The sequence below is a fragment of the Antennarius striatus genome, chromosome 20, assembly GCF_040054535.1.
Source record: "Antennarius striatus isolate MH-2024 chromosome 20, ASM4005453v1, whole genome shotgun sequence".
NCBI lineage: Eukaryota > Metazoa > Chordata > Actinopteri > Lophiiformes > Antennariidae > Antennarius > Antennarius striatus.
This window is the reverse complement of record NC_090795.1, coordinates 3,969,132-3,994,324: the sequence shown is the minus strand read 5'-3', so window position 1 is coordinate 3,994,324 and position 25,193 is coordinate 3,969,132. Positions and strand designations below refer to the sequence as shown.

Sequence of the window (25,193 nt, the reverse complement as noted above, 5' to 3'; positions counted from 1 at the left end):
TACCCCCCAGGCTGATGTTCACAGATTATACAGATAGATTTGATGCCCAATGGACAAACCACCAGCTCGTATCCATGACGTCTGGTCAACATGTTCTTTAACACTTCTGTGAAAGCCTGCCGATGGAGCGTGAAGCACTTCCCAATCATTAATGTAGACGCTATAAAGCTTTTATGTGTGTTAGTCACCTCGGACTGTTCCTTTAGATTTCTTTAACGCTCCCTATGTCCATTGTTCTACATGCCAAAACACAGAATGTCAGCTTCGCTCTCGTATCGCATCAACAATGGAGGAGCCCATTGTGGCTCTCGCAGGATGAATGAATCTCCATTTGTTAACTACTCCCACTCAGGAGGAGCAGCGCTCAGGGCCAACGGAGGAGGAAGTGAATAACATCACCATCCTCTTCATTACTCACTACTCTCATACACCGCTGGGACCAGTGACTACAACAATATATGAGAGCAGCCATTGAAATAGCCTTACGTAGCTTCATAAACACGTGACACACAAACATTGAGGTTAACGGTATGAAGTCCTTAACATACCAGTCCCCTGTTGGGCTGCAAGTCTTGCTTTTGTTGGCTTGTTCGCAGTAAGTCTCAAGTATTTTCTCAAATTAATTTAAATCTTTTGGAAGTCAGGTCTAATAAACAGTCAAGTCCATTTTGACGCACAAGTCTTGTTTGAACTCCTTCAAGTCTCAACTGAGTCATGAAACACAGCCACATAATTTTTCTGCGTCCAAGTACCAAAACTCCTCTTCAGAAGGAGTCTTTTAGAAATCAGATGTAGGAATAATCTGTATTTTGTGGACTTAAGACACATGAGACCAGGTCTAAAGTCAAATGTCTCAGTTCCAGTCATCTGGTGTGACATCTTACAGCATTCCAGGACAAGTTAAGTCTCTAGACCTTAGTTTTAAACCCTCGTCTGACATCCATATTGGGTTTAATCTCAAATGAGTCAAGACTCACTTCTATCAAGTTTATTTTGTTAACTGAGAAGTCCATATTGGGTATCAAGACTGTTGTCAAGTCAGAAGTAAGTGTCCAGTGAGTAGGTCTTCAAAATTAAAAATTAAATTATTAGCTCTCACGTTGAGGCAGCGCCCCGTCTTTCTGGACTTTTTTAAAACTTTGAGAGAAGGTGCCAGGCCGTCATTAACAGCAGACTCCCTGATGGATTGGACGAGGCACTGAATCAGCAGAACAACATTGGGGATGGGTCACGGAACCCCAGAGAAGAACTTATCAGACCCGGTCTATCATCAGAAACAGAGGATGTCACGCAATGAATATCAATCGCTTGAGAAGATTGGAGGACGATCGCTGTCAGGGAACGCATTTGATGAGTCTCGAAGAAAACACTTTAGAGGATATCTTCGCTGTGCCAAAATTGTTTCTTTTACATGATATTAAGGCATTTCATTAAGATGTTGGCAGCCAGCGGGAGAAACCTCCACAGAATTAAAGAGTGGGGGGTTGAATATTACCCACAGAGAAATCCATTATGGAGGACACAAATCTGCCAGCTAACAGCCTCATTCGACACACGAACCCGATTTGATGGATTCCTCCTGTGAGACATCCCACGTGGGTAAAATTAGTCGTTCTTTGTTACTGACTGCGTATGGATTAACACACCTGGAGACTCAGAGACTTGTATTACCTACAATTCCTCTGTACCGTCTTACCCCCCCCCCCTCCTGAGAGACAACTCTAGCTAGGCAGTAAAGGAGCAGACATTGGGATGCAGCTCAGCCTCGCGACTGTCGGAGTCATAAATATCCTCCCCTCTTCCTCCCTCTGCCTCCCCCCTGTCCTTACGCGACCTGCGACTGAGCAAAAGGCCAAGACGGTGACGGAGAATAACGCGAAACTTCGTAAACAGGGAATAGTAATGCTGCGTCGTTGGTGAAATCAGGATGACAGTTGAAAAAGTTCATTTTGGGTGCGTTCACTAAAGAAGAGGTTTTAATGCACCCTTCTTGCAGTGCATCACTACTAGACATGGCGATAGCGTAATGTTTTCAGTCCTGATTCACCTCCCTCAGGATCAATACTGACCACAAAACACTAATGGAGGTGACTCATAGTTTCTGATCGGCAGCCCTCTGAATACGTGGACGACTTGGCTTCACATCGATTTGAGTTTGGAAAACAGAAAATGAAAATGTGACTCCTTTGCTCGTCGTGACGCTCAGCCGAAACACCAAGGGAACAACGTCTGATCAAAGCTTCTGTCTCGCAGGCCGACAGACGGATTCATAAGTCAAGCCCGGTTCCCATTGATTATGGGACCGGCGTCGCTCAATGGGGTCACAGCAGCAGAGACCAAAGCACATAATAGCTGTCAAAAATTTAAATTCACACCAGAAAAATAGTCTGGGAGCCGTTTGATGGGGTGTGTGACCTCATCGATCAATGATTTTTATCGCTGCTGGATGGATAAGCCTCCGCAGCATGACTTTTTTTCCCTTTTAGACGTATTATTTTTCAGAAGTGACGACCGTTCTTGATTTTGCTTCACAGGGGATGACACGGCCGGCGTGTTGAGCGGCTTTTTCTGTGACAACCCGCATCGCCGACTGGGAATGATGGAGCAACCAAAGCAGCAACAAGGCCGTCTAATTCCCTGAAGCCGGCAGCCATCAGACGGCTCAGAGAGAGATCTCCAACAGCGGCTCTGACACGGCGCCGGCGTTGTCGAACAACCTGGAGCTACACGCTTTCTTCTCCTCTGTCTCCCCTTTTTCGCTCCTGTCTTCTTTAAAGTCATTGTGGGCGTCCATTGGAGCGCCTCTCTTTTCTGACCTCTCAACTTCAGGATGGGTCTTTATTTCTTTTTTGGGATTTTTAAGGGTTCCATCCATGAGACATTTTGACATACATTTAGAGAAATCATGTCAGAACTTCTCTGTTCTGTAAAAGTTTTGCTTACATAGCTGCTACATGAGTCAGAGACTCATTCTATTGTATAGTTTTGAGAAAATTAAGTACAGAAAGAATTTACGAAAAGCATCAATGCCGAATCCGGCCATGTCACAAAGAGCAAGATGGGATTATTAACAAGCTCTCCTCACCTGAACTATTGCAGAATCAACACACAAATAAAGAATATCATAAAATCTAGTTTATTTATTAATAATATTTAATTTACCATGGGTATTATTAATATAAAGGGGGCTTTAACCAACACAGCAGTTTCTATTTTAGCATCTTTCAGTACATTGTTTCAGCTGAGAAAAAGCGAGTTCAGGACTTGGTGATAACTTGGTGATAACGGTCATCTTTTTTTCTTCTTACAAGAGACCACAAAACAAACACAAGACAATTATTCAACACAATTTGTCGCTTCAGCTCGCGAAGGAAAAGGACGAGCGATTGTTATGGAAGATGGAAGCTGTATTTAAGCATTGGAATGCAATTCTGGTGAATTAAGTTAAGTGATCAATAAAACTCCACTATGCCTACATGCATGCACGTGCACAGGATCAGCATCGATTTGCTCAGACTGTAAATGAAGTCAGAATTCAACAATTCAACCCTCAAACAGGAGCTGAAGAACAAAAGGTCCCGACTCCCTCAGGATCCCTTCCTCATCGTCGTAACAGTTTTTTTATCAAGTAAACTGAAGTTCTATCGGCGCTTCTCTGCGCCAAAGACATCACCAGACGTCAGCCCAGGGCTCGCTTAATGATCTCAGAAGATATTTCTCTGTTGAACATACGAGACTGGGGAGCTCAGCTGTTCTTGAACATCAGAAACGCCTGTGAGAAGCAGCGCCGGTTTGGACGCCACAGCTCGACTCGATCGATAAAAGAACGAAGCTAATGAGACGGCAGACTTTCTGCACGTCTCGAAGTAAATATAGAGAAAACTCACTGAATTTTAATTGGCTCTGAGCAACTTTAGCTTTTGATTTTGATTAATAAACACGTCTTCGTCTTCAATCTATAGATGTGCTGATAAAAAAACAGTCGCCTCTCCGGAGATTATTAGTGTAGACATGCAAGCAAAACCAGAGCCAAACATCCAGGGTTTGTCAGACACCATCTATCCTCCTTTTTCCCAGAAGACATCACTGTTAACACGAGACCTCCCCGAACGCGCCTTAAACCGTGCAGCTGAAGCGCATGACAGGACGAGTCAAAACTACGAGCCAAGCGAGAGAGAAAGACATCTGCTGCCACATCGAGCTGGGATGGAATATTTTTTCACGGCTTCTCATTAGAAGCCTCACACGGGGAGTCGCTCACCAAAGAGAAGGGGAGAGTTTGAGGTCGTCGCAATCGAACACTCGGCCTCAGAAGACGCTGTGACTCACGCATCGATAAAGGTTGACCGCACTGCCCTCCCATCCAGAGGAGCTCTGATGAAAGGATGGATATTCTCATGTGGAAGAAGGACAGTTTGCATCTGAGGAAATCTAAGGATTGGTGGCACCAAACAACGCGTCACTCGAGCAGGTTCACTCGACACGTGGGCGTTTAAAATGGTGCAAGATGACAAACCCAAGGTTGCAACATCTAGGCGTGACCTTGGTCGTACTCATCTATGTGTTACTTAATGCAAAACACACATGTTGTACAAAAACACGCTTAATCCCTTCAAATCACCACAACACATGTAACGGGGTGGGAACCTGCGTATTTCAACATGATGAGTGTATCCCACTTTTGGGATGAAGATTTCCATTGGGATCATCAGCTAAACCAGACAAGTTGTAAATAACGTACAAGACTTGACTTAAAGAAGAACATTTTGAATTTTACTGCAAATAATCTTTAATAAATATCAATTATGTTCAAATTAAAAAAGCTTCAAATGAACTATGTAGGAAAAGAACATCTCTGTGAGGCTGAACAACTCGTAGATCGATGAAAACCTTTGCAAATGCTGCACTTTAAAAGGCAGCAGATAAAAAATATATAACAGGAGCGTCTCTTACTGTCCAGACTAGCGTTCGACAAAGGAAAACCGAAGCAACCATAAAAGGAAATTCCAAAGTATGAAAAAGGCTCCTGAACAATGAAGTTAGTGAATTCCAGCGCCTTTTGTCACACTTTCCTTCCCGTCCATCTTGAAATGCATCTTTAGAGGCAATATGATAATCTCGTCTGTTAACCACCAGAAGCTGTCAGGACGGGAAGCCAGGACCTTTGACCTGTTCAGGAATGAGACAGACGCAGCAGTCCTGCGCCATTGCACAGGAATCTACACTGCAAAGGAGGAAATAGATAGTCTTTCCACTTATTTTCCACTTCCTGTTCCAAGACGAGGCAAACACACGGTTTCTGCACAAACAAACGTGCACACACACGCGACGCACCAGGAAACGCCTCGCTCATTCCTAATTTTACCTCTCGACGCAGCTTCTTGTCTTGTGACAATGGAAGGAATGAAAAGAAGCAGCGGGGAAGGGTGGGGTGTTTTTTTTTTGGGGGGGGGGGGCATATTGTACTTTATTTCCTCCAGAAGTGCAGCAGGGGCTGCAGAGAGGGAATGAAATGAGGACAGCAGTAGGGAATGACCAAAAGGTTCCAAAGATTTCCCGCCGAGAAACAACCACGTGTCCGTGGAGACGGTGTATTGTTCCCTCCTCCTCCTCCTCTCCATCTACCGCTATTATGGAGACGGATTAGCTCCAAAAGCTGCTGGTGCAGAGAGTTTCAGCTAAATGCAGACACACACACACACACACTGCATCAATTAGGCCTCCTCCATGTGACTCATGATAAACAAAGACCGACCCACTCCTCCACAGCACAATAACGACAATTGGCCTAAAAGTGGAGACTTTCCTCATGGATGAACTCAATCCTGTTGCTCAATTCTCCAAGCGGGCCACAGGCGGAATAAACCGCTAACACCCGGGCCGGGTCGATCCACATCGGCGTCTTCTGGGCCTTTTTCAGACGAGCTCTGATGAAAGCAGTGACCTTTTCCTTCAGCCGTCACAGCAGAAAGCAAGGAGCGCAGAAGAAGTGATATTTGGCCCAAAGTGTAAAACTTGATGAGAAGGGAGCGGCGGCGCGGCAGACGGGATGAGCCTGATGTTCGCTGTGAGATGACCCGAGGCGTGATGTCGTGGGGTCACGACACCGTTGACATTTTAGAGTGGGATCCAGTCCAGGGGGGAGTCCAGCTAGACTGGAGGAAGTGTCACCGGGGCCACAGATGCATCATTTGGATTATATTATTGAGATTATATCTCAGATCAGATCTGTCCGCTGTGCAGTCATAAATTATTGATAAATAATTAATATATCTATTTCAATGATTGCTGGACTACTCATTTGAAACAGGAAGTGGACGTGAATCCTCTCAGCAAACATTTCAGACACTTGCTTGGTTTTGTTAGCAGCTATACATGTTTCTTTAGTCTTGGCACAGGTGTGAGCTAATGCTAACTTCAGGAAGGCTAACATCCCATATTTATAATGCTGAAATGTGGTTTAGAATTGTGCCATGCTCACAATCTCAGTTTAGCTATTTTATCTGGCTAAATCTACAAGATAAAAATAACTGGTGGCACACGATGAAGCGCTGAACTCGAGACGCTGCTGACACGTGGGACCACCTTGGAAACGCTCCCGGTTGCAAGATTTGATTAATCCTTGTTGTCAATAACTGTGATCTTCAATGGGAAACAGCCATTAATATCCTGCAGCATCCAAAAATAATCCTCGTCTGTGAAACTGGGCCATGCACTTGATAATTGCTATCCTTTCTCATGGCGTCAGCCTGAGCCGCCGCCAGCAAAACAAGACAATTATTGAGAATCAGGTTTGGAAATCAGACATAAAGCAACAACAAGAAGTAGCGTTGTGCAAAGGGGATCAGGGCGTTAGCCTCAAGACCTCCGAAGCAGTTTAGTGATTGATCTTTCCATAGGTGTGAGGTATCCTTTAAGTCGTGGTGTTCACATATGGGGGCTTTAGGATGGATTAAATGTGCAGCATCCATCAAATGAGCACTTTGATGGATGCTTTTTGGAGAATTAATGAAGCAATCTGTGCAAACACTCAGGACTATGATTAACAACGCCCGTCCAAGACAACTCACCTGCATCATCTCAGGGCGCTGATGTTTGTGTGTGTGTGTGTGTGTGTGTGTGTGTGTGTGTGTGTGTGCGCATATGCCAGTTTATAAAATGCTTTCTGGGAGGAGAATGCATCACCAACAGTTTAATTACCAGAGCTTTGGCGAGCCTGTGCCATCGCTCATGGCTGAATAAATGAATAGGTAAACGACAGAGGAACATGCCACACTCAGCATGGTTTATAACGGACCTGTGACATCACACACACACACACACACACACACACACACACACACACACACACACACACACACACACACACACACACACACACACACACACACACACACACACACACACAGTCAGTAGTGTGATGGTTATGGATGAAGTGGTGGCTCAAGCCAAGTGATAAACCACATCTTGTGTCCTTCCAACAAACAGGCGACGGGACGAATGACCTGAAGATAACTTTTACTGTGTGTCATGCATCTGCAGGTACATCATGGATTTCGAGGGAGAATAAACATGCACGAGTGAAGAATTGAAAGAAAAAAAAAAGATTTCATTCTCTCTGTCAATACTCATCAGTTGGTGTTGGAGGTTTCCAGAGAGATCTGAAGATAAAACAGCCTTTTATGCACCGTAACCTTCACTTCTTGTGATGTTTTGAATTGATTTCACTACTCATCTAATCAGGGCTTTCCTTATATTCATCACCCATGTTTATCTTGATATACCTGATTTACAACAAAAAAGAACATTTGATTTGGCATAAAAATGCATGCCAACTCTTTTTGTCCTCAGGGGCACCCGTACTATTGCTAAAATACAACATTTTTTATAAGTTAACAAGTCAAAACGTTGGGCAGAGGATCTGCGACCATGCAGATATTAACAGGCTTCTTTTTATCTCCACCTGTAAATCCTCTTTTTATATTGATAATTACATAACATCGAGTAAAGGTTACTCTTTTTTTATTAAAGAGTTGCTATGATGACAGTTTCTGCAAAAGGTGAATCTGTTGAGCCTCGAGGTCAAAGGTCTACCGCATGCCGTTTATATACGCATGCAAACTTTATATGTTTCGTGTTCCAGCATCCAAGAATTTGCTTTAAAAAACACTATTTTAAAAACACTATTTAAATATCCCCGTGCATAATCCACCACTGTAAACATCAAATGCGTGTTCATTTATTTTTAAATGACATCGTATTTGTCAGGCGGAAGAAAACAACTTTGTTTCTCTCATTTATGCGTTCAAACAGAATTATCGAGCAGAATAAACCCAGCGAGCAGAATTTAAAGTGCATTAATAGAAGCTGCAGGCAGTTTGTTTAACCTCAATGGGTTTTCAAGGTCAGCAGAGCTTTAGCGTACGATGCAATTTCCAAACAGTAATGCAGGCAAACTATATTTCACATTTAAGAATGGTCAAGCAGCGTGTTCCCATTAGGAAAGGCGTGTCTTCATTTAATGGGGTGTAAAGGTACGACCTCTGGTTCCCATCACGTGGTTCCAGAAATCAAACCAACTCAAATCTGCAAAATGCAAACTGAAAGTTTGTGTGTGCAAAAAAAGCATTGAGATAGGGAGTTAATTCCACAACAGCATGAATCAACACTCGTCACAGTGTTTGTTTGCAAGGGGCGGGGGGGCAATCAGTGCAGCCGCCACAGGATTGTTCATGTCTGATAAACCAGGTTGTGCAGCGCAGACATCCTGTGCAACAACCACCGCGTTCAATTCATTCACAGCTCCTGACAAAACCCAAAACGTCAACTCATCCCTCCTCCCCGAAGGACGTGCTCCTCTGCAGGAGTGAGGAAGGGAAGGGAGGTGGTGGTAGTGGTGGTGGTGGTGGTGATGGGGGGGTGTCATTTCAGCAGCTTCAGCAGCAGTTTCATTTTGGCTACTGCTGCCCGTCATTCTCCACGGGCGCCAAGGCACAAAATGGGAAAATCTGGGTGTGAGCGTGGATCCGGTATCTCAGTGGATCAGAGACAGAAAGGTATGAATGCATGGATGTGAAATCAGCCAAATTCAGCAGCGAAAGACAGAAAAAGGACGTTTTTAAAAGAGAAAATACTTCCAAATGGCTGGATTGTCACAAAGCAAGAAATCTGCCGGGTGGAGTTTGTTGTCTTCAGATGTTTCTCCTTTCCGCTGCCAAAGCGGTACACATCTCCCTATGAACTAATGCTACTGTCTCCATGGTGATGAAGCTGCCACAAATCACCATCCTTGCCACTGATACACAAACACACACACACACACACACACACACAGCAGGTGAAATCCCGCTGTGTAATTTTGCAGCTCTTCTTTTTTAAACGGCGCTCTGCGTATGAGAATTGATCTGGAGGGGCTGATAACTTGTTCCGTCTTATTCAGTATTAATGCAGCCTCAAATTACTGGACAGATTTTCCAGCCCCCCCCACCCCCCCCTAACCCCTGGGGAGACGGAGACAGCGAAGCAAGACAGAAGATTGGAGCAAAACGATATGAGCTGCTCTCTAATTGGGGGTGACAAGCTCTGATAGTCGTACACTTGAGGAGTCGTCCCAGAGGGCGTTAATTGTGATGAAATGTCAGAACAAGTGAAAAAAAAAAAAATTTACATCACACACTACCCATCATGCATCACCAAAGCTACCTTCTGCGCTCCAACAGTTTTTTCTTTAAATGCACCTTTACCTCAGGTGACCTGACGGGGGGGGGGGGCGCTCCCGCCAACAGGAACATGAGGCCCATCGGCCGCCGTCGCCGCTCCCCCCGTCCCATCAATCAGCCTCTCCAGCAGCCGTGAAATGAGATATATGCAGCACGGGCAGCGCACAGAGATTAAACAACAGTTTTATAAACTCAGGACCTCCATATATCCTGTTTGCTGGCATTCACACCGTCACGACTCGGACTCCATCAGCTCCAGTGTGGAAGTCTGGCTTTGTTTGGAAAAGCGAAGGGTTTTTAGAAAAGGGATCTCACATTCAGGTCGAGGGGTAAAACAGGCTTTTCAGACAAGAATAGGGAGTCACCCCCCACCCCCCCTCTCTTGTCACTTCAACAATTAGCTGCTGACAGTGATATAGAGCACAGGAATAAGCTCCGCCGTCGGGGAGAAGCTCCACGCTCCTCAACATATGGCGGCACTTTAATCCGCAGCCTCCATCAGACGAGTCCGGCCAGTAAATGAGGTTTGATGTTGATGATTTACCAAAAGGTTTTTGGATAGAAAATTTATAAAAGACCAAAAATAGTTTATTGTAACTGATGTCAGACTAAGGAGAATTCACTTATTAGAAATGAAAAGATATTTATGGGGGGGTTTTTTTTTTTTGGTGTTGTTTGGTGATGAAAGAGCAAAGATCCAGATTGAAGAAGTTGTCAAGGAAACTGGAGATTTTTTATTTATTATTTTTTTCCAAATGCACTTTTCTCGGTGAGCCTACGGAGTTTTGTTTCCTCGTATCCGAAACCCGCCGGCATTAGTGGCTCTGAGTAATCCCCGAAGGTGAGCCTGGCCTTAGCGCAGTAATCATGAGGCTGACACCTGCTAGCATTGTCCCCCCCCCTGCCCCCACCTCCTCCTCCAGCATCACATGACCCTCAAGGGGCTGGATAACATGTGCCCCCCCCTGGACTTCATCTCCTCCTGCCAGGCCTTCACATAATCCTATTAAGGGCCGGTCATCTGCACTGAATTAAAACAAATGTGACGACTGATCCACGACACAAACCCGGCGTGTTCAGAGCAGCAAACACATTTCAGCCGTGATAACACAACAAAATACGACACAAAGTTCACTATGCTGACATGCAAAGGTCAAAGAGTCAGTAAATATGATCATCAGCTTCACTTTTAAGGACATAAAGTCTTTTTAATCCAAGCTGCTGATGAGAAAAACTCCCACAACAAATTCCGCCCAGACGTACGATTTAGCATCCTTTGCTCTTTAGCCTATTAGCACTATCATCATCATCATCATCTCCCGAAGAGCTCGCCTTACGTAACCCATTCAGAGCGACCCTGGACCCCTCGGGTCCCTCTTGGCCCCCACAGGGTGAGCATCGGTGGGTGGAGGTGCAGATCGGAGTGGCATGGCTGCAGCTGAGGAATGTGAGGAATTCCCCCTGTAAACACCTCATGCTCCGGCGGTCACTTCCCTCTTATCTCCCCCATGCCCGTCGCCCCCTTTAATCAACATAATGGTTACTTATTCATTACCAGTTCCACCGCTTTCCCCCACCTTAATCTGCTTTTTCCGCTGCAGTGCAGGTGTTCCTGTGTTACCTGAGGAGCCACATCTCATAGTTTTATCAGTGGTGGCCCCTAGAAGCTGGTCTGATCCGACTCTACACAGTAAAGCGCTCGAAAAAGAAAGTTCTGGTATCACCGTCTCCTTCCCATCCGGTGGGAAACTCTTAAACCGATAGGATCAGAAGTGGCGGCGCACGACCCGGCCGTTTATTTTTGTCAAGTATTTTTCTTCTTGCTTGAATTCAGCTGCTTGCCCTGCCTTTGGTGGCGTCTCCGCGTCATGTCGAAAGCAGCTGAGGGCCTTTGGTTCATAATGCTGCGTGGGTCTTGACAAAAACACAGGAAAGGAAACAGCGCAGGCACAATCTGGCTCTTTCCTCCCTTTTGCTCGAGCGAAATCCTGTTTTGGTCGCCCGCTGCTCCAATCGGACTGGAGGAAGGTGCATCCTGCTCCGACCTGAGCTCATACTTTAGGGGCCAGTGGGGACTGCATTCCAGCTCACGGTGTACCATTCTCCACCGGTCATGAGGGAGGCCGTTCTCCAAAACGGTTTCCCATCGGCTCTGGATTTCTGCAGGCTCCAGACTTTCCCATTTCCTTGAACTTCCTCTCATACGTTTATTTAAGAGAGCTCTGCCTCCCTGGATGGGAAAGCTGAGATTTTCCGGGTGTTTTTCAGGGTTAGTGAAGACTTTTCCTGACCCTGGTGATAAGAGAGCAGCTGTGGAGATTGTTCTCTCTTATGTTGACTCGTAGATATCACACCGATTCCGATACGGATGCATTCTGACCTCCAGCGTACAGAAAGCATCAGACACAATCCAAACCTTTTAGTAATAACCTACGGGGAAAATCTTCTATATTGAATATCACCTTTATATTCATGAAACGATGACGTTATGAATTTAATAAAACCATCTATGACAACTTTAAGGTGATCCTCACCAGACGACATCATCGAGACTTTTTTTCTTGCAGCCCCAGCTTTAATTTGAGGTTAATGCTAATTAGCAACATGCTAAAATCAGCTCATGCACGTGGTTGCTCAACATCAACCCGTATTGCCGCTGTCAGCGTGCTGATGCGTGCATTTAGCTCCACAATGCTGAATCAGTTTGCAGCTGAGGAACCAACCAATCGATCAATGGCTTATTCCAGCTCTGGATTTTTGGACCAAACTTGACTTATAGAGTTGAGCTGAATGACATTTGATTCCAATGTGCAATAGTCACAATACAGAACATTAAATGCAACATAAGGCTAATAAATGCTAATACATTAGGTGCTCGATTTGAAAGATGCAAACTCAGAAGCTTCTCAGCTGCAACGACTGATTCAACTTTTATTGATTAACAAGGACATATTTCAACATTTATCTGGATCTTATTTAAATAACCCTTTAAAAATGACTTGTTTTCCCCACATAAATATCTATTCAACCTCCAAGTTTGCAGCATCTCTTTCAATAGCCTCACACCCAAAGAACAACCGCCCTCATTAGTGTGGAGTATGTTCACTAATACCCATTCATGGTATCACAGCATGTCAGCATGCCCCGAGGAAGCTGTCAGCTACAGATGTCAATACCCCCACTGACCCCTGCCAACCCCCCCCCCCACCACCACCACCACCCCCACCCACTGCATACACATGGTACTGGAGGATTTTGCCCCAGAACAAAGGAATAGGGGGGTTTCTGTGGAGAACAGGCAACCAAACATTCCTGCCACAATGGAGAGACTCTGGTAAGTTCAATTAGTACACACTTTAAACTGCGCTCTATACAATCCCTCTGTGCTTCAACACAAAGCTGGGGCTCCATGTTGAATGCTGGTGCTGGTGTGTTCATGCTAGTGTTGCGTTTAAAGACCGTTTGCTCCATTATCTGCGTTGCCAGAGAAATAAACCACTTGGAAGCCACTTCGGGCTGAGATCTTCAAGTTGCAAGATTGATGGTTTTCTCGCTCCCTGGGTCTTATCTTAGGAAGTAAAGTCTTCAAAATATACTCCAATCTCATAAAACTCACCTTTTTTTTTTGGAATTTGTCACCACAAAGAATCTTTTAATACAACGGATCAGAGGATGCTCTTAAACGTGATACGCACTGATTTAACGCGTCCGCCTGCCCGGACACCTTCATCCACGATTTCAACCAATCGGATTCTCGACATGATCGATACGCAGAGGTGTGAGAGGAGAATCTGATGTACCTACCTACACACAAGGTCGGGTACTGGTCGTATCCGAGAGAAATGTGAGCCCAGAAGCCGCCGCGTCACACTTCACACCTCCCGTGCGCACATGTTGCCAGTCCCCGCGGAGAAATGTCACAATCATGAGCGGCGACGCGCAGGCGGCGGACCGCAGGAGCTTGACCGCGTCGCACTGAGACGCGGAGGGCACCACCCTTTGCTGCACCTTTTTTTTGGGGGTGTGGGGGGGGGGAGAGAGAGACTGTGCGCCAGTCTTTCCTCAGGCAGCCTTTGACGAAGCCAACTTAAGGCAAGCAAGCGTGGATCACCGGTGACGAGGCTGCTCTCCGTGGTGCGCAATTTGAGGCGCGCAGGACGCCGGTGCCACCCACCAAAGGAGGTTTTTCTGGAGAACGTACGAGCTAGGAATTTTAATGAGGGGGGGCTGCGGTTTCCTCCCTGCGCGGAGAATCGGTGCTGAAACTCACTGTCACAACATTTTAGTTACCTTACAGCACGGGAGGCGGGATGACGACATGAGGCGCAACTCAAGTTATGACCCCCCCCCCCACCTCTCCCTCCTCTACTAGTGGGAGGTGAGCCCACCTCCACAGGACACCTGTTGACTGGAAGCAGCCCAGACCCCCCAGCCTGATGGATGTCGTTTCTGAGCTGCAGAGGGAAAAAAAAGATTGAATCCATTTTAAAATTCACAGGATTGTTAATAAAAAAGCTTTTAAGGCTGATAGGAGACATTTTTGTGGCGGCAGCTCAATTTGTCAGCCTTGAAGTAGATTTTTACAGTCCCTTAATAGTCTTTTCTCAATTTGTTTGGGGTCATTCGAAGTGGGCTCCATTACAGACTTGTTTAGAAATTTTAGGTATGCCACAGGGAGACAAGTCAGCTTCACAGCGCTGCATTAAAATGAATGTTTCAGAGTGCTGTCTGGAGCTGGATGTGATTAACACATCATTTGAGAGGTGTATTATTAATTATTAAAAGGTCCTGTAATAAACAAGCCTGAGTCATTTTTAGAACAGATGAAGAGAAAACTAATGTAACAATATTGTTTTATGAGCAGCGATTGATGAAAGCTTAAAAGCCATTTGCAGGGAATAAATATCCTGCAGGTTCAGTGATCCTCCTTAAACAGATGTTGGGTCTTTTTTTTAATCTAAGAATTAATTCAGGGGATTAAAGTATAAAGAAAACAGACAGGCATTTAATAACTTTCATTTAGAGTTAAGTGATTCAGCTAATTGGTTGTTGAACTGTTGAGCTGGTTGTAAATGAGAAATAAAGGTCGAAAGGTCTTTTTACCTACATGTACTTTTCCTAACCCCACGCCCCCTCCATGAACCCACAGCCACGGTCGTGGTCTTCTGCCCCCTCTTCTAATCTCACACCTCTTAAACAACTCAAACCTGAACCTGTGCGTCAGCTGGTCCCTCCACAACCAGGTTAAACCACTTATCTGTCCAGATTGTGTGTGTGTGGGGTGTGTGTGTGTGTGTGAAGAAACACACCTCGCTACCAAAACTCTAATTGGACAACAGGCAAACAGGATTTGGTGTTTCTTACATGTGGAGATCAACACCTTGGGAGTGATCTAGAATCACATGGGCCGGGAGGGGTGCTTGATTTATTGTTAAGCTTTTTATCAGTGGAAACACTAGGAAGAGCTGAGCTGCTGTAAAATGGTTTAAATATCATATAAATATCAATCCTTAACATTAAATTAAGTTATTACATAACTGGAGTTTTACAGTAATTAATAAAGGCATTAGAAACCTTTTTTTCTGTCCTTGAGAATCACTTTTCCTACAAGCCGTCACACACACGGGAAACGCTGCCCCCTAGAGGCCACATAACGTCACTGCACCCAACTACACGCAGACCTTAATTCCACGCCTTGCTCAGGCATCAGCGATGCTCTCTACAACGAGGAGGCCAGAGTGACACGCGAAGCATGACATTTATTTTATTCTTAAGCTATAATCAAATCTTATTTACAATTATTTTTAACAGATTGGAGCTCCGAAGTTTCAGTTCAGACGGGACTTTTTCAGCCTGGAGCTGTCTGCCGCCGCTTTACGCTTCCGTGATGCAGCGCCGGGAGTGTCTTCGGAGGCGCCCTTGGTCGGGGCCTGGGTCAACCAGTACAGCTCTATGGGCGGGGTGGGATCCTGGAGGAGTCAAATAAAAACACATCTTTAATACTGAATGTACTGCTAGGGGCTAAACTTACTATACAACATAGAGTAATTTAAAAATCCTGTGTCAAAAATAGGAACTCCAGACACATTGTGTTCCATTTATATTGACTTTTAAACAACACAATGTGATATTTTCCTCATTTAATACAGTAATAATGATGCAGCTCCGCCCGACCTGCATGAGGTAATCTGCAATGTACTCTGGCTTCAAGCATGTGACTCCCTGGGAGGAAGCCTCTGAGACGTCGACTCTGAAGTCACCGGGCTTCAGTCGGTTGAAGTCTGCAAACAGGTGGGTGGCTTCCTTGTATAAGGAAGGGGAGGGGCTCGGCAGGACCTGGAGAGAGAAAGGACAAATCTGTCAAATCTGAAAACTGCAAGAATTAATCAGAAATGGAAAACTACTGATAGTAAATATCGTACTTTTGCTCCTCCAGACTGCAGCAACCGCCTGAAGCCTGATTCTCTATTCTGATCTATGTTCAGCATGACTGTCCATCCACTGAAGGCTCCCTGGAATAAAAGAACATTTTTGAACCCCCCAAAAACAGTAAAACAACACAACACAGTGGTCTACGCATGTTCCTGTATGTACTGTACCCTTTGCTTGGAGCATCCCTGCAGGGACTTCCTCCAACGCATAGCGGCTAACGCTAATCTCCTTTGCTGGGAGGTGATGGAGGGCAACGCATCCAGGATGGAGCTGCTGCCCCACTCAAACTCCTCCTCCTGGAAAACAAGCAGGTGAAGGCAAGTCAAGTTTCCAGTCTGACAAACAACACGTCCCACTGATCCTTAAGTCGTAGCTTGATGAAGTCCAAATGATCAGTTTCTGACCGGAATGAAGTGACCGATGGCGCGGGACGCCTCCAGGTACGAGCGGTGCAGGATCCATTTACCCGCCGCCAGCGCTGCCAGGTACTTCTCGTTACGCAGAGGAGTCCCGACGATGATGTGTGAGCAGCTGGGGTCGAAAGACTGCTTGTCCAGGACGACACCTCCTGAAAGCACAAGCAGGCCCAGTTATTAAGTCAGTAGGTTAGCGAACCATGCTTCGTTTATTCGGGTGATGATGTGCAGTGGTTGGTTTGAGAGGGATGAGCTCACATCTTTGCCAGAGGAAGCATCTGCAGGGATTAGCTCCACTTACCGAGCTCCTCGATCAGGTGACTGTAATTGATGCGCTCCTGAGGGCTGAGGGAGGACAGCTGGAATCTGGGGGGCTGCTTTTCTTCCTTGCTCTCCTCCTGAGAGAAAAGCAACCTTTCAGCATCGGTATCTTTTTTGAGACAGTATGGAGTGCATATCGCGGCGAACGACATCCTCACCTGTGGCTCCGGCGCTACTGGGGGTTTTGTGACAGGGAAGGCGATGCTGGGGGCTTCAGGAGTGAGGATGTTGTTTGCTGGCTGCTTTGTTGGAGGTGTTGTGGCCCTTTTGCTCATGTGTTGGTCGATGACGTCACAAGCAGCTGAGAGGACACATTGTATAAAGTAAAAATCTAAATGAATGAGTAAAAACCGGAGTTCATTTTTAAGTCAAAACTACATTTATGTTCTTGCTAGCTGGTGATTTACTAACTCAGGTGTTGCCAGTTCCAACAGGTCCCTCATCTCTTACCCATCTCCACCAGCTCAGAGTCTGTCATGGAGTCCTTGAGCTGAGGCCGGTCTTCTGCAGCAGGCGGAGGCCCTGGGGGCTCAAAGTGTTGCGATGGACTCCCAGGCCACTGTAAATGATCGGCCAGCTTGGCTCTCTCCTCCCTCGCCGTAGGGTCGTCCCAAACTATCTGTTCGCTCTGAGAGGGCTCTGTGTTCATGTCCGTTGCAGCTTCTCTGGAAACTCTGAAATTATGACAGAAGGAGGAGGAAGAGAAATTCTTTTGTTGAGGCAGTAAGTGAACTCCAAAAAAACGAAAATATTTGCGTTTCCGCAGTCCAAAACATTAAAACTCCAAGTCCCAGGTAAATTGCCTTCTTTACTAAGTGATATGGTTACCTCAGAGCTTCAAGAGTACGTCTACTCCCATTGCGTCCACGGCTCCCATCAGGTGTGTTGGGGCCCGAGTCACCCCCTCCCGATCCCACCCTGTTGAGCCTGACCGAGGCGCGCCTTCCCGTCGTTAGCTTGGTGGCTGACATGATCTCCTGGAGCTGTCTCTGCAGGTTCTGTCTCATCTCCAGAGTCTCTGAAATCCCTGGACGCAGGAGGTCAAATAACGCTAACGATCAATAATCGATATTTCTAGACACTCATGGAATTAAATCAAAACTAGGAAATGAACACCGACCACTTCTTTCTGCTGCGTCTTGCACCTCTTCTTTATCTACGCTTCCATTGCTCACACGGCGTGAGGGGGCAGCTTCATCTGCGATGGGCTCACACTGAGTGACAGAAGATTACACACGTCACTGCGTTTAGAAGAACCTTCTATTAGGTTAATGTAAAATAATGAGAGACATTCAATGCGTGAACATGCAAACACATCAAATAAAACTACAGGAAGTGACCCACCTTGTCGTCATTCGCCTCAGTGACTCCTCTAAGTTGGGTTCGTGTTAAAGGCGGAGATCTCTGGGAGCTGCTGGGCACCTGGCTGAGGTTCAGACTCATCTTGGGGTTGTAGGTGAAAGGATAGAGAGACTCGGGGACATGCTTCTGCTCCTCAGCGCACTGCACAAGACGACATCCTGTTAGCACAAACCTCTGTGTTCGGACACGCACCGTCACAACAACTAATTGAAATGAAACGAAACAACACACAGAGGGTCCCATCTGTCTGGATGATTAGCATCTCAAAGCACTTTCTGATTTAATATTCTCATTTTGTCGATGGAGTAATTATTACCTCCCCCCGGTGAAATGTGCTAAATGAATACTGAACGATAGCCCGAAGCACAAAACCAATCATTTGCCGTGAAACTAAGATCCCTTTTTAAATGAAGAGCATCTCAATGATCATTTTATTAATCTTCTTGAAGATAAAATTCTTTACAGCTCGTAGGACTATGTCAAGAGATGTGATATTATGGCTCAGGCAAACCAGATTTTAACCTTTAATATGTGTATATAAAAAAAATGAAATTGAAATTGTATTGTGCCGTTGGCTAGCTAAAACTTCCACACATTAGCACGATGGCTAACAACTCACTAACTTGTGCAGCACACCTAAAGAATAAAATAAAACCCAAGCTGACACCTAAAACCAACAGCAGCAGGAAACGTACAGCGTGCAGCCAGTACTGGGAGACCACATGAAGCCCCCTCTCCTTCAGCCCTCTGTACTCCCGGGTGTTGTCCCCGACACGCCCCTGGTAGAGGTAGTGAGTGACTGTATCGTCACATGCCCATCTAAAAACAAAAAAAATAAAATAAAAAATAAACTCAGTAAGGTTACATTTTATTTTATTTATTTAAGAATGAACATCTCTGCATTTCTTTTGGACAAAAATGCGCCGAATACCTGAAGTCAGCGCCGAGCGAGGCGGCGATGGCGTTGAGTTCACTCTGCATTTTGCCGAGCTTCTTTGAAACACAGATCACGACACCATCCAGAGGGTGGTCTTTTTCTGGGACCTTACAAATGAAAAAAGTATTAAGAATTAGCCTTGCATAAATAAATGAGGTATTTCTGGATCAACTGTGGCAAGAGTGATCTATCCTTTTTATTTTTATTTACCTTCGTCTCTGTCGTTTTGCTGAGTTGGGGGCTGGCAGAAGCCGACTCCATATCTGACGAGTCGTTTTGTCTGCTATTCGCTAGCGCCACCTTCAGGTTCCTCTGAACGATTTCAGTCAGGGGCGTCTCCACCTTCCCTCTTGGTTTCGATTCTCCCCCAGGAGTTTCCAGCACTCCAAGTGCATCCTAAACAAAAGTTAAAGAAACAACAAAACAAACACAACCGCATGTATTTAATGGTGTCAATCAGCTCACGACACACATAAAACAAAGCCAGTCAAATGTAATTCTGATATAAGATTCTGCTGCTTCTAAATATTTCCGAACCTTGACATTGAAGGAAGGCCTGAAAAGCTGGTCTCTGCTGAGGAAACGAGAGGGGGTGTCCAGCTTCAGAGACGGCTCCTTCTGAACGACATTCTGTTGTCGGGCCTCCTGATTTTGTTTTGGGGTGGTGATGTCGTCTCTAGGCTTCATTTCATCCAACACAGAACGAAAAACTTTGCTTTGGAAGCGGCCCAAGTCTAGCGGGGTGACAGCCTTACCGCTCTGGAGACCCAGTAAGGGGATCTCTGGAGACAAACGTGCTGGCGGGGGCATGCTGGGCTTCTGGGAAGCACCAACAAAACTCTCCTCATCTTTTTCTGTAGAGCATAATCATTGTTATAACACTGGGAGTCAGGCAGAATTTATCTAAAAAGTAATTATGTCCACAAGGGGTTTAATGCAGACACTCTTCTGACCTGGTGTGGGTGGCAGGTCAACTAGAAAGCGGCTTTCTTCTGCCCGTTTTCCGCTCCGAGCAGACTCCAGAAGCCAGTGCATGGTGACAGCTGGGAGCCCCCACTTCTTTGCTGCCTGGTACTTTGTTCCTTCGGGGGTTTGCAACACTAGATGAGTGCTGGCCAGCATGCCTTTTTTCTGATTGGCCAGGCGCACAAAGTAATCCTGGACACTGTTGGAGAAACAAAGAAACGATCAAGAAGAGTATAAAAAGCAGCGCAGGATGTTTGGACCATGCAGACAAAAAGTTTCATGTGTGGTCAAACTGAGATGCAGCCGTACTCGGCTCCAAGGTGTTTGGCCAACTCCACCAAAGATTCCCTCTCTGCTCCGGTGAACTGGCTGACAGAAAGGACACAACGTCTGAGAGGAAAACGTCCTTCCATCGTAGGAATGGGGGTGAACAAAGGGTTGGAGGACGGCTGGAGAACACACTCCTTCTCCACACACATGGCCTGACAATAAACCACAGCAAAACACTTCAACCATTTAGTACGACAATACAGACAAAGAGGAATGAAATTAAAGAGCGCTAGTCTGGGACTATTGTTTTCATAGTCAAAAGATCTGGCAGTTGCTTTTTGATTAATTGACTATTCAGAAAATGTTCCCGTAGCTGAACATGTCATCTTCAAATCTGTCAAAACCCAAATATATTCACTAATTCCACACAATAGAGATAACAGAACAAAAACTGTTTGACATTTCGGTTTCATAATTGCTCTAAATGTCTGATTGTCTAAAACTTTTGGTTTCTTTTTAACTTTTTTTGCCTCAGAATTTGTTGTTGTTATTTAAAAAAATGAAACAAGCAGCACAAAAAAAAGTTTGAAGACTTTCTGACTATCATCTTACCAGCCAGGTATCCGTGACCACCTCATCCACCGTGGCCTCAACTGAGCAGCCCAACAAAGGGACCACAGCGTAGTCTGCTACAACACGTGTTCGTCCCATCCGCACCCTGCCCCCGTTTTCTGTCACCAGGAGAGAAAGCTGGGCCTCTGCCTCGGCGCCGAAGCCTACAAGAAGGAAGCGTTTCCCAGAGAACAGGCCTGCCTCGCTGGCCTCTTGCAGGGTGGAGTCCGGCTCTGGTCCTCTGGTGTTATTTGCTGCACAGAGGTCAGGCTGAGGATCTGGAGCTGTGATGCTGGTCTCATCTCCTGCTTGAGGCATGTCGACTGGAAGATAAAAGACAATTCACACTAGTTTCAGGAAATAAAATGGAATCGCTGAGCAAATGTTTCAGCAGTGGATACTTACCTAATGTAGGGTCATCATCCACATACTGTGAAAGCAGGTATTCCTCTGCCCTCTTATGCCTGGGAGTGCTGGGACTGTCCACCAGAGGACCAGCTGAGGGTCTGTAGGTGGAGGTACGATGGGTGGTTGGAGCTGTAGCTGGGGGCAGACAGTCTGGGTGGAGGTATGCAGCTTCTGGGAGTAAACTGCCTTTGCTGAAACTCTCCAGCAGCCACTGGACTGTTAATACATGAGGTCTGAGAAGTAACAAAACAGGATCACAACGGCTTAACATCGTGTAAACTTACTAAATATCATTTATAGTGAAAACACGTAATGTTGCAAAACTTAAGGATGAGGATTTGGACTCAATACAGACAGGACTCACTTGTAAACTCAAAATAAATCCTTGTAAATACTTATTTAGATACCTGTGTTTTGCCTCGGAGAGAAAATTCTTGAGGTCCTGGTCCAGCTCTCCCATGACCACATGTGTGAGTTCCTCACTGGGCTGGTTGAAGCGCAGACCTCCTAAAGAGTTAACCACACGCCGCAGCTTCTCCAGTTTCTTCACCGGCAGGCCGCACAGATACAGCTGCATAAAGTTTAACACACATGAAACAAACCCTTGATTCTAGTGATTCACTCTGCGTGAAAAGAATGATTCCTCTACTGACCTTACAGCCATCCAGTAAATCCTCAGCGCGGCAGGCGGTGACGTCCAGGCTGTCTATGGGGTCTGGCGCCTCCAGACAACTGACGGTGCCGTTGGTGAGGGCGGTGTCATTTATTGTCATGCTGGCATTTACAGAGATGTGGCTCCAGCCCAAGAGAGACGATCCCTCTGGAATTGAAAAGCAGGATTCATCATTTAAATGTCCTACTGAACCACTCAGAATGAAAAAGCTGTGCCTTAAAATGTAACAGTAAGCAACAAATAAGAGAACCATCAGTCTAGGGCTCACCGTCCTTCTTGTTGGTGCCCGTAGGGGTAGAAGTTTGCTGTCGGGTAGTCCTTGATGTATTGCGGTTCACAGTGTATCTGCTCTCATCTTGGCAATATCCCTTCTGTATGCTGTCAAATAACCAGGGCAGGGATACGCAATACACATTCCACTTCTGCGCACACTCGTATTTCTGACCTGCAATCAAATACAAATGTTCAGAATCACAATGACAATAGGGGCATGTGTGTAAAAGAAACTGGATGGATTTATTTGTACTTTCAAGTTACGCAAAATCCACATCAAAGACTGACTGTAAACACAGATGTCCAGTGATCCGAAGATGCTGGTACTCGCCTGTCGGTTCACTAACGATGAGGTGTGTGCACTCGTTCATTTTGAGCTGACCGGAGTAATTGGCTCCGTGCTGCTCACAGAGTCGTTGGACCTCTTTACGCTCCGTGCTGGACAGGCCCGTCACGCAGACTGTACAACCACGCAGCACAGGACACAGGTAGTCCTCTATGGGCAGATCTGTGTACCTGAAAAGGCTGAAGAACATTCAAAGTAATTATCTTTGACTGAAGTGCCTTGTTTTTTGTCTGAATATTGGGATTTAGATTCAATTCTCACAATAACAACTGCACACTTCGGGAACAAAAATGCTCAAGAAGCATCTCAAGGAGAGACAAATAAGTTTTGATCTGTCTCTAAAGTAAATGTGGGAACAGAAATCTCCACTGTGATGAGGGAACAAACCTGTCCTGAGATCTTTCCCAGCAGGCTTTCACCCATGTAGGCAGAAGTATGGGTTTTCCCAGACTGGCAGCCACCAAATACTTCTTGCTGCCCACCTCTCCTGCTATCAGATGATTGACGGATACATTTAGGTCAAGATAAACCCGTCCACCCATGAGCAGCACCAGGTCCATCACCTCTGTCTGCAGAGAGACACACAGAAAATTATGAGTCTACAAGACCGTACCGAATCATGACTAAATAAATACATAACCAAACATACCCGAGTTGCTTTATCCAGGCTCGTGCATGAAATAGTAACGTCAGCCATGGCCATGTTATAGACGGGCTTCTCTGCTTTGGGGACACAATACTGTTGCTGCAGGCAGTACAACACCACCAGGGGACTCACCACTCGACATCCAAGCTACACAGCAGATAACAGAGCAGAATGACAGAAGAGGGACTTTCACCAATTATTCTGATGCACCAAAAACTGAGTCGGACCTTTTTGCAGTGTAGAAACGCTGGGGTGTTGAAACTGCTGAAGACATAAAGACACTTGTCCTTCTGCTTCATCTGTAAAATGGCATCTTCATCTATGTTCTTCAAGTGTTTTTCAGACTGCAGCTCCAGAATGGCCTGTACAAAAATAAGAGAGCATCATCAAAACCAAAGAGACAGGAGAAAAACACGTACTGATCGATAGTAGTTTAACACAGATGGTGTTTTACCTCATAAGCCCTGACAGCATGATCTGTTTTCTGGCCTTTAATTTCCACAAACTTAACAATGAAGTCTTCCTTGTTTCCTTTGGACATGTTCAATCTGCAAGTGAATGAAGACCAATGTTGTTTATTACAGTGACAGTCGCTGTTGTTAGCAGGAAGTTAGCCTCTGAGTCGGTAACAATCACAATGACATAATGTGTGTCATTTAAACTGTATTAGCAAACATCCTGCACTACATATAGACTGCTACGCCGTAATATACACACATAGCATTAGCGTTTCTATATACACGTACTGTCCTTGATGTTAGCTAAACCGGTGGCTACTTACCTCTTCGGCGTAATTTCAAATTAGACAATCTTTAGTTTGCTCTGACACGAAATGCTAACCAATGAAAAGCTAGTTTAAAGTCTGTTTGGCTTTCCTTGTTTGTTTTTGTAGCTAAAACGCTACCGTCGGATGTAGACTCCTGCCTAATGTAATCTGACATTAACTCAAATTATTTTGATTAAAATGACTCAAATACCATAAATATTCACTTAAAATCAAAAAATAGTTGACAGGTTAAACTATTGGTTAAAACACATTTTACGGTAATCCTCTGGTAAAGTTAAAAATTCAGCTTTGTTGTTATTCGCGCCAAATGCGGATATATATAATTCAACTTCCGGTGTTACCTACTAAATGTTTCGTGTGGAAGCAAACGTAAGAATAGCGTTCCGATGCAGATTAGATTTTACATAGTGTCATTAGTTTATAAGAGAACCAAAGAAATGCATGTTTATACAAGCATGTTGGTAAAAAGAATATCAAAATATTGGAATAAAAATTATTGGGTTCATTAACAATAAATTAGCAAACTACAGCAATCCCGACTGTGCAGGAACAACCTTTTTTCAAAGTTGGAAAATGCTCAGATTTGTAAATTTAAATCTCTAAACAATTTGATTTTGTCTTTAAAAGCCCACCAAAATTAAACTTTCTATTATTTCTTTAAATTCTATGAGCAGATTTTATATTGTATTCTACAGTCTATAATAAAAGAATGGTGGGGATCTGGATGCTAATTTTTCTCAAGATTTTCTAGGGTAGATTTCGATAAACAAGTGTTTCAAGCACTAAAATCTTAAACTTTCAACAAATATGAATTCCTCTTTTTGAAACATTAACAAACAAAACCCCCCGTCATTTTGTCACAATGTTAGTTCCAAAAAAATACAAAAGGACGCTGTGGGTTCCCTTTTATTCTTAAAATTTTATGTACAAGTGCGAGTGATTCATTTTTAATGTACATTCAATATAGAAAGTTTATATATGCAATATTACATTGAACATTTCACAAATTGCACTAGTCTTTCACA

General features: G+C 45.0%; 2 protein-coding genes across 3 annotated transcripts in view; both read right to left on the bottom strand.

Moving 5' to 3' along the window:
• The window catches only part of tmem108 (transmembrane protein 108), a 29,739-nt gene extending 15,615 nt beyond the window's left edge, over positions 1–14,124 (bottom strand). Inside the window, exon 1 of one of the 2 annotated variants that reach the window (XM_068343844.1) lies at positions 13,524–14,124. The gene's annotated coding sequence lies outside the window, so the exon portion shown is untranslated. The remainder of the gene's footprint in view (positions 1–13,523) is intronic. The other variant, XM_068343843.1, reaches the window with a different exon arrangement.
• A 1,358-nt stretch (positions 14,125–15,482) lies between these two features.
• Positions 15,483–24,437, bottom strand: topbp1 (DNA topoisomerase II binding protein 1). Its single transcript, XM_068344022.1, has 28 exons — positions 24,163–24,437; positions 23,836–23,929; positions 23,609–23,743; positions 23,385–23,528; positions 23,123–23,304; positions 22,721–22,914; positions 22,385–22,561; positions 22,097–22,263; positions 21,851–22,014; positions 21,441–21,676; positions 21,036–21,358; positions 20,463–20,635; positions 20,141–20,352; positions 19,725–20,041; positions 19,398–19,583; positions 19,182–19,294; positions 18,946–19,069; positions 18,233–18,391; positions 18,009–18,102; positions 17,717–17,915; positions 17,339–17,562; positions 17,047–17,189; positions 16,869–16,965; positions 16,556–16,719; positions 16,319–16,447; positions 16,142–16,231; positions 15,894–16,055; positions 15,483–15,688 (listed from the first exon to the last, which is right to left on the bottom strand). The coding sequence occupies exons 2-28, from the start codon at positions 23,920–23,922 to the stop codon at positions 15,548–15,550; spliced, it is 4,536 nt and encodes a 1,511-aa protein (XP_068200123.1). The 5' UTR covers positions 23,923–23,929; positions 24,163–24,437; the 3' UTR covers positions 15,483–15,547.
• Positions 24,438–25,193: the final 756 nt, after the last annotated feature.